Source organism: Rattus rattus, chromosome 6 (assembly GCF_011064425.1).
Source record: "Rattus rattus isolate New Zealand chromosome 6, Rrattus_CSIRO_v1, whole genome shotgun sequence".
Taxonomy (NCBI): domain Eukaryota; kingdom Metazoa; phylum Chordata; class Mammalia; order Rodentia; family Muridae; genus Rattus; species Rattus rattus.
Window position 1 is genome coordinate 28741966 of NC_046159.1, and position 9804 is coordinate 28751769.

Here is a 9804-nt window from a genome sequence, read left to right on the forward strand (position 1 = left end):
AGGAGGGCATGGGGAAGTGGAGGGACCCTGGCCCTCCATGTTGAACTTCCGGCTATGAATACAGTCTGGGAGGGAGCGGTCAATGTCTTCTGTTGCATATCCACTGAGGAGCTCAGAGTACGTAAGCCAGCCGGATACACGACGTGGGTTATAAACTAGCCAGGGCTGTGTAGTGAGGCCCTGGCTCAAAAACAAATGGACAAAATGGCCTTTTAAAAACTGGGTGGCTCAGCACAGTCATCACAGTGTTTGTATGCATGAGACCCGAGTACAGTCCTCAGCACTGGGAAAAGATACTGCACCGACTAAGGGCACTGTACTATCATAAATAAACAGCTATCTCACAGCACTAAAAATCCAATGTGTCTACCAAAACTGTGGCAAATTGGGGCCAGTGAGAAAGGTCAGAGGTTAAGGACATTAGCTGCTCTTGCAGAGGACCCTGGTTCAAGTCCCAGCGCCCACATGGCAGCTCACGACCATCTGTAATTAGTTCCAGGAGATCTGGCAACCTCTTCTTACCTCCAGAGGTATCAGATGTGTAGGTGGTACAGAAACATACATGCAAGCAAAACACGTATGCAAATCAAATAGATAAATTAATCTATGGTCCTCGTGAGGAGCATTGTCAGCGTAACTACCTTATCTCTGTGTGTGTGTGTGTGTGTGTGTGTGTGTGTGTGTGTGTACACATACTTGTATTGTGTATTATTTTAGGTAGATATATAAAATAGTGTGATTGATTCCTTGTGGCTTTATCAGACAGCCTTGGTGTTTCTTCCGCCTCATCTCTCTTTCTCCTTCTGTATTGACCTTGCTCCCCATTTTTCTATTCCCCACCTCATATCATCTGTGTATTGCTAGTCCCTTCCCAGGCCCCAGCTCCGCCAGCTCCCACCCCCCCTCCTGGCCCCCTTATATTTTCCTGGTTCCTGTGGCCACTCCGTGCTGCACACTCACAACCGAGGGTTTGGACTCAGGAACTGCAGACCGGCAGGAACGTGTGGCTTCTGTCTTTCCGGATCTGTGTTACCTCACACAGTTCCTCCCATTTACCTGCACATTCCAGAGTCTGGTTTTCCTTTACAGCTGAATAGTATTTGACCGTGCGCTCATTATCCACTCCTCTGTGGAAGGACATTGAGGGTGTTTCCTCTTGGCTATGTAAATAGAGCAGCTGTGAACATGGCTGAGGGAGTGTCTGTGGAGTGTGATGTTGAGTCCTTTTGGGCACATGCTAGTGGTCTAGGTGGGTCATGTGGTAGATTTATTCTTTGAGGATTCTCCATGCTGATTATCAGGGTGACTGCACCAATTGGTAACCCCCCCAGCAGTGAGCGAGGTGAACGAGGCCCCTTCCTCACACCTCAGTTATGTTGGTTGCCAGCTGTTCTGTCGACCTTAGCCATGCTGACCGGGGTGAGATGAACTCTCAAAACCATTTTCATTTTCATTTTCCTAATTGTGAAGAATAGATGAATTCTTTTGGGGGTATATCTTAACCATTTTTATTTATTCTATTGAGAATTCTGTTTAGATTCCCTATCCCATTTATTAATTAGGTCATTTGATTCCTTGACACATACACATGCGCTCGCTCTCTCTCTCTCTCTCTCTCTCTCTCTCTCTCTCTCTCTCTCTCTCTCTCTCTCTCTCCTGGATATTAATCCTCTGTCAGAGGTACAGCTGCCAAAGATTCTCTCCTATTCCGTTGATCATCTTTTCCACACAGGTGACCATTTCCTTAGCTATACAGAAGCTTTATAATTTTTTGAACTCCTGGTTGTCAATCATTGGCCTTAATTCTCTGGCAGATAAAGTCCTGCACCGGGCATGACAATCCTCCTTTCAGGTGGTGGTCAGGGTAACTCAACTAGTTCCCAAAACAATACAGACCGTACCTCTCAGGAGCTTGGTTGGTGGGAAAGATACCACGCACTCAGTACACAGGACTCGGATGATGCAGCTGGATCTAACCCGAAAGCCTCTTTCCCATGGTCTAGCTTCTCTGGGACCAGAAAATACTATGCAAGTTTCCAAGGGAGAAAAGTACTTAAACAGTTCTATCCAGCCAGAATACCTAAGACCCTCATCAGTGACCGGCGTGACAAGCTATCCAAAAGACAATGTGACGCTCACATGTCAGTGGTTCCCAACAGCGTCTAATGGAACCTAAGGCCTACTCAACAGGAGGGAAATCGGGCCTGGATTGTTTCAACCTGTATTTCCCTAATTGCAAAGAATGACGACCACTTTGAGTTATCTCTTAACTATTTCTATTTATTCTATTTAGATCTCTGTTTATATTCCCTAGCCCATTTAGATTCCCTAGCGTCCCACGGCCAGTGGTCATTGGACCTTAGAAAAGAATCTCCTACTGCCGCTTTGCAGTGGCAGCTAAGTGTGAGGCTGTAATTGCATCCTTTATCTTATCCCTTCACCCACAGATAAGTGCGGCTTCCGCCTCTCATCAAAGAAGCCTGTCTTTACAGCAAATGGAGGCCATCGCGGAAAACCACAACTGGACACAATACCGAGATCAATGGATCATTAGAGCCCAGTCCTGATAGACGCCTCTGCAGATTACAGCTCCCGCATCTGTGGCTCGGGGGATATTGTGGAAGAGGAGCCTGAAGGGTTGTAAAGGTCAGAATACCAGGAAGTCTGCTGTGAAACTACCTTTCATGGAAATGGTTGCATAAGTCAGACTGGAAGAGAAAATTTCTCACGCGGTGCCATTCCTAGACAAAGAGTTACAGGCAACTACTGACTTCTGAGAAGAGAGTTACGCTCTCCCAGGGACCAGCCCCCTTGTTGGTTGTCCAGTGCATAGCAGTCATCCCTGAAACTATGTACACACTAACAACAAAACACACTCGGGGTCATGTGTGTGCATGTGTTCCTACAGATACATATGGACACATATGTAACGACAATGATCAAGAACAAGAGAATGTCGGTGAGAGTGGAAGGAACATGGGTAGGATTGCAGAGAGGGTGAACTGATTCTATTTCGATTAAATATATATTTTTAAAAAAGAAACAATTAAAGTTTTATGAAACTATGGCAAGTCAGGCCTAGTGGCCCACACTTTAAATCCCAGCATTTTGCAGGGATGGGGGGTGGGGGGAAGGCAGGTGGATCTCTGTGAGGTTAATACCAACCTGATCTACATGGTGAGTTTCAGGGTAAAGACTGTCTCAAAACAAACAAACAAAACCCATGGCAAATTTAAAGTAAGCTGTAAAGTGTAAAATTAAAGAAAGGATTTTTAGGGGGCCGGAGAGATGGCTCAGCAGTTGAGAGCACTGACTGCTCTTCCAGAGGTCCTGAGTTCAAATCCCAGCAACCACATGGTGGCTCACGACCATCTGTAATGGAACCCAATGCCTATTCTGGTGCATCTGAAGACAGGTACAGTGTTCTCAAATACATAAAATAAATAAATCTTATTTAAAAATGAGTTTTAAATGCATTTGTGGATGAAGAGACTGTAACTGAGGCAGGAAGGCCAGTACTCTGAGACCTGATGATGGTGCCTTGACGCAGGGTGCTGGGAGAACCAGCAGTCTCTGTAGAAGAAGACTGTACCTGTCAGCCCCCACAAAAACCAGTTCTAAATGTACTGGACTGGTAGAGACAGACCTGAAGCCTGGAGGCCGCTAGAGCAACATTAGGCCTAAGACTTCAAGACAGAAGGGTAAGCAAGAACTTTCTGAAAGACTCGACAGCACAAGAAGTAATTCCAAGACTGACAAACGAGATGACATGAATTCGAAAGTCTTCTGCACAGCAAGAAATAATGATAATAACAATCACCGAAACGATTATAGAGTGAGAAAATGATCTTTGCTAGCTACATATCAGTGATGGGATTTATATTTAGAATATCTGAAGGACTGCAAAAATTAAGTAAGTACCCTCAAAAAAATTATCCAATCAATAAATGGCCTGGTAAACTGGATACGCAACTCTTCAAAGCACAAATGACCGCATGCACTTGGAGAGGTGTTCCGTGGGAGTAGCCATCCAGGAAAAGCAAACTAAAGCTGTTTCCATCTCACGCCACTCAAAATGACTGTCATCACGGACACGATGGCCACAAGTGCCAAGGAAGATGTGGAGAAAGAGGAGTCCTCGTTCCCCACTGGGAGAAATGTCAATGTCTGCTTCTCGTTCTGTTGTTGAGATACAAAAACAGCGTCAGGATGGGAGGGTTTGTTGTAGATCACAGTACACTAGAACCATCACGGGGAGTCAAGGCACTTGGAAGCAAGTGGTCCCATTATGGCTGAGGTCAGAGGAAGACAGCGATGAGTGCACACAACTGCCCGGTTCCCATTCTTGAGAATTCCCCGCCCAGGGGACAGTCTTGCCCTCACCTCAGATGGCTCAGCATCTCAGCCACGGCAGCTGAGACTGATCCGGGATGCAAGGATGACTTCCACAGGAAAACACACACACACACACACACACACACACACACACACACACACACACACAAATGAATAAAATTTCTAAAAAAGTTAAGATGGGGGTTGGGGATTTAGCTCAGCAGTAGAGCGCTTGCCTAGCAAGTGCAAGGCCCTGGGTTCGGTCCCCAGCTCCGAAAAAAAAAAAAAAAGTTAAGATGGGTCTTCCTCCATCAATGAATCAAGATAGTCCCCAGAGGCATGCCAGAGGCCGTCTCCCAGGTGAGTCTGCATTCTATCAAGAGGACACTAACCACCACATGCAGCCACTGTAGAATTCTGGATGGATGGGCCTCAGAAAACTAAAACTAGAACTATTGCCATGGGATGCGTTATACCACTCCCAGGTGTATCCCTGGAGAACATAAGTCAACATACCACAGAGACAGTCCTGCCGCCATGTTTACTGCTCTACTACTCACAGTAACTGAGAAAGGAACAAGGGTAGCCATCCAGCAATGGATGAATGGATAAAGAAAATGCGATCTACACACACAAGGGAGTCTTATTCAGCTGTGTGGTGAAATTTAAAAGGTGACCAAAAGAGGGAAAAGGATGGAAGGAAGGAGAGGAGAGTGGGAAAATGTAGTAAGGGCATCCCAGTGCGAGGGACTATTTGGGGAAAGGGAGGGGAACGCAAGAGTGGGCAGGAGGTGGAAGCAGTAGGAGTGAAGCATCGCAGGGCTGGAGAGGTGGCTCCACAGTTACAAGCATGGGGTGCCCTCCGAAGGGTCGGGGCTCAAGTCCCAGCACCCACATGGCGGCTCGCAATCATCTGCAACTCCAGTCCCAGAGGATCTGTTGCCCTCTTCTGCCTCTGCAGGCACAGGGCACACAGATATACATCCAGGCAAAACACCTAACACATTAAACTTGAAAATTAAAGAAGCACAGTGATACATTTATGAAGCACCATAATGAAACTCATTAGTTTGTATGCTAACTTCAAGTATTTTTATTTAAAGATTTTGTGTGTGTGTGTGTGTGTGTGTGTGTACACTGTCGCTGTCTTCAGACACCAGAAGGGCATTGGATCCCATTACAGATGGTTGTGAGCCACCATGTGGTTGCTGGGATTTGAACTCAGGACCCCTGGAAGGGCAATCAGTGCTCTTAACCGCTGAGCCATCTCTCCAGCCCCACTAACTTCAAATTTTAACTTAAAAAAGGTAAGTCATGGGGAGGCCACACAGGAGCATTTGATAGGCAAAGCGCACCCTGACACATCAGTGAGGTAAACCAACAACTCAGTGGAGAACAGGTGACCCTAAGAAGAATTCCAAACATTGGAGCCTCGGAAACACGGGCAACATACAAAGAGCATGTTCACTTGTCGGTTGACGAACACTGGTGAGGGAATAGTTGGGGCAGTGTTTGGAGAACAACTGAACATAGCTATTAAATCAAAATGTGCGAGCCCTAGACCAAGAGTCCCCACCTCCTACACAGAGGTACAAGGACGCTCCTTTTACAACTGTCTGTAATCACAAAGCATATATATAATATATATATAATGAAATAACCCCTATGCCCGTCATCATAGAAAAGTGCAAATAAGTGGTCCGTGTTCATCTCCTCAGGAATAAGGGTGCCCTATATGTACTAAGATAGAAAGTTCTTCCCTGATTATATTAAGCAGAGAGAGCATATTGCAGCAGTGTGGATATGTAGGGCACCGTTTGTGTTAATTCACACATGAAGCCCAAAATATGCAAATGCAAATTAAACAGAAAACCATCGAGAAGGAGGGACACACCCACCTGTCGCCTTCAGGGAGGGCTTCATGCTTGGCCAAGGGGCAGGTGGCCATGCACCAGAGCTTCTGCAGTCATTCAAGTCGTTCCTTTAATTAACAGATGTTCCTGTATTAGCGATGTAATTTGCATATGGCCAAGTGAAAGCAGAAAGGATTCGATGTGGTTTGGAGCCAAGAATCAATGCACACTTTAAAGCGTGGGGGAGAGGGGCAGATGAAGTCCTGAGCGCACGCCTGTTGTTGGTACGAGCACAGAACTCTAATGCCTCAGACCCATGGGAATGGCAAGGTCTTCCCCAGGTCCAGGCACGGAGGTTGACAGTGTGCAGGAAGTGTCCATCACAGTGTCCAAGCACACATCTCCAAGATGACCACAGCCTGAGACGGCCTCCCTACCGAGAGTCGCTCACTGGCCTCCTCGTCCAGCGCTGTATAATTTCTTACTGCGTCTCCAGTACAGGCTGCTGCTCCGTCTGGGCACACGGCTCGCTGGTCTCAGCTTTATGTTACCGTGTCTGTCATTTCATTGGTCCCTGTCACCTCAGTCTTGTCAAGACCAAAGCTGTGCAGGTTGTAACATCAAAGCACCTCCCCAGCCTTGTTGATACTTAACATGGAGTCCTGGGATGTGTTCCCAGGCCATAAACTCCCCAGGAAGCATTAAATGTGTCAATTCAAGTGTCTGCTCTCAGTAGCCAAATTGGTCACTTTGTCTTTTCCCAAAGACGTGTTTTACTTTCTTAAAATCAGCAGTGGGGGGCAGACGGGGGTCCATTTTATATCTTCGTGTGTGAGGGAGGAATAACTTTATTGTGTTTTGAGGCAGGGTCTCACAGTTCAGCCCAGCCTGGTCTTGAACTCATGACCCTCTTGCCCCAGCTGCCACACCCAGCCTGGTGTTTACTTCCTAACTCTGAGATTGGTGTCCAGGTCTTTGCACACAATGCTATGTGCAGGAACATGGCGTAAGGCTCCACTGTGGAGCCTACCCTGTTGTCCCTTGACTCTTCCCATCCCCTCAGGAGGGCCAGACGCCATGCTTTCCTGATTTCACTGAGATCAGGGTCAGCAGAACATTCCCAAAACTTCTTATCACTCTTGCTTACTCTTGCTTCTTCACTGTCCTCTGGGGGTCTGCTGAGGAACAAGCTGGGGTTCTTAGGGCAAGGACAAGTCCACCAAATGGCATCCCTTCAGGGCATTCCACACGTCTATGGAGAGCTACATGTTCCTTCCTGAAACACAAGTCTGAAATGTTCCGTCAGGACCCAATGTCCCATGTGTAGAGAATCCTAGGGTCAGGAAGAGCCTTCTTGCCACTCCGTTGTATGATGAAGGCAGGTCACCCCAATTTCACAGAAGCTCAGGTGAGTCCGACCCTCAGAGACTTGCAGAGGAAGGGTTTGAACTTAAGACCTGCGGCTCTGAGTCCAGTGCTCATTCTGCTTCTACCCTGAGATGCATGAAAAGTGTTTGCCACCCCCTGTGACATCCTGAGGGCTCAGCATGCTTTTCCCTGTTTGTAGTCAGGAAGTGATGCTATTAAAGTCATGGGATGAACCCCAAGCTGTGTTACAGGGACCTGCTTAGTACTGTTGTAGCCCCCTCCTGCTCATCTTGCACCAGACCTTCCCCTACCCCCCGTGAAGCCACCCCACCTTCTTGATAGACCCAGGGCCTCTGAGAGCCCCAGAGATACAGCTCTGTGATATCCCCAGAAGGAGCACGTGTGTGGTGCTTACTTCCTCTGCCTGTGGCTTGAGGATCTAAGTGCCGTGTCTAGGTTGGGTATCCTGGGTTGGAGTCTGTGGAAAGGCTAAAGTTCTTGTTGGTCCCCTGGGTCCAGGAGGCACTGTAAAGGAAGCCTCTGGCCCTGGGAAGCTGGTCGTGTCTCCTACACGTGGGCATCCGGGCTACCTTCTAGGAGCCCTGGATCATGGAGGGAAAATGAGAACACAAAGGACTCGTCCTATCACCAACAGTGAATCCTCTCTAACCCTAGACAAGCTCAGGGTAGCTAGAGGTAGGCTTTCAAGAGTGGCTGCTGTGGGAGAGCAGCGGCAGCGGCGCGGGGCTGCAGTGGCCGTCACGTGGCCGAGACCATGGCTAGAGGCAAAGCTGGAAAAGACAGCGGGAAGGCCAAGGCTAAGGCAGTGTCTCGCTCACAGAGAGCCGGGCTCCAGTTTCCTGTGGACCGCTTCCACAGACACTTGAAGACTCGCACCACAAGCCATGGACGGGTGGGCGCCCCTGCTGCTGTGTACAGTGCTGCAATTCTGGAGTACCTCACAGCCGAGGTGTTGGACTTGGCAGGTAACGCTTCTAAAGATCTCAAAGGAAAGCGCATCACCCCACGCCACTTACAGCTTGCAACCCGAGGTGACGAAGAGTTGGATTCACTGATCAAGGCTACCATAGCCGGGGGCGGTGTGATTCCGCACATCCACAGGTCTCTGATCGGAAAGAAGGGGCAGCAGAAAACTGCTTAGGACGTGAGTCACTGACCTGCTGTCCTCACTGTGTGTGACTGGGCAGAGGGTACCAGTCGGTGTGTGGGGAAGCATAGACAACTGCTGTAGACAGAAGACACGTTTGTATGTTTTTAGACTCTCGAAGTTTGATGAACTCCTATCCCTGTGGTCAGTCATGTGTTGATTGGCCAGGTCTCTCCCTTGTGTTTTATACAAAAAAGAATTGATAAACATTTTTTACAGAAAAAAAAAAAAAAAAGAGCAAAAAGGTGAGACCAACCAACCAAAGACACTGCTCACCCTCCCCTCCTCAGACTACTTCACTCCCTCCTCTGGTCACCCGCCATCTTGGTCCCTCTCCTGTGAGTACCTGCCCTCTTGATCAGTCTCTGTTTTCTGGGATCTTCTGCCTTCCGGCTGCTTCTCTCAGCAGCCCGTGTCCCTCTGCCCACCCTCTCAGAGCCTCATTTCTGTGAAATGGCCGGATCACTTTGCTTCCAACCATGCAGGAATGCATGAAGGCTCGCCTGGTCCCTGACATGTGTCTAAGTCTTCATAACGGAGGAGTTTTTATCCAAGAATGGCCTGCTCTGAAGTGCACAGTCAGATCTGGTTTCCTGCCATTCCCCCAGCAGCCCCCTCCCATCAGGATCAACCCACACAGAAGGCAATGATAAGGTTGCTTTGGCCAAAGAGACACAAGAACATCTAGATGGCCTCTTCCTCCTCTGAGCAGAATGTGAAGAGACAAGGAGTTGTTGTCAACCACTGGTCTCCATCCTTTCCCACAAGCCCCATGGGCCCAGGGCGTGACCTGCATCTCCACCTTGAGCCTCTGATACTGCAGACTTGGGCAGAGCCGAGACTGTTAGTCTCCTGAGACAAGGGCATGTGGGTAAAAATTATTCCTGCAGGCCAGAAGCCACTGGAGTACAGGGCATTTGTTCCATCTGCATGCTTTGGCTGAATTGTGTGAGTACAAGGCTCTCTCCATCTCTGCTTGAAGGATGAGAAGATATTGTGCTTCCATGAGAGCAATTAGAAGGTAAAAGCCCAAGCCGGGGAGGGGGGCTTTTAATCCCACCGCTCGGGAGGCAGAGGCAG

The 9804-nt window shown here is 48.3% G+C and overlaps 1 protein-coding gene across 1 annotated transcript; it reads left to right on the forward strand.

Moving 5' to 3' along the window:
• The first annotated feature begins 8300 nt into the window (after nt 1-8300).
• On the forward strand, nt 8301-8814 carry LOC116904613 (histone H2A.V-like). The gene has a single exon (XM_032907406.1). The coding sequence runs from the start codon at nt 8332-8334 to the stop codon at nt 8716-8718; it is 387 nt and encodes a 128-aa protein (XP_032763297.1). The 5' UTR covers nt 8301-8331; the 3' UTR covers nt 8719-8814.
• Nucleotides 8815-9804: the final 990 nt, after the last annotated feature.

Coding starts and splice junctions, on each gene's coding strand:
- LOC116904613 (XM_032907406.1), top strand. CDS start 8,332: ATGGCTAGAGGCAAAGCTGGAAAAGACAGCGGGAAGGCCAAGGCTAAG.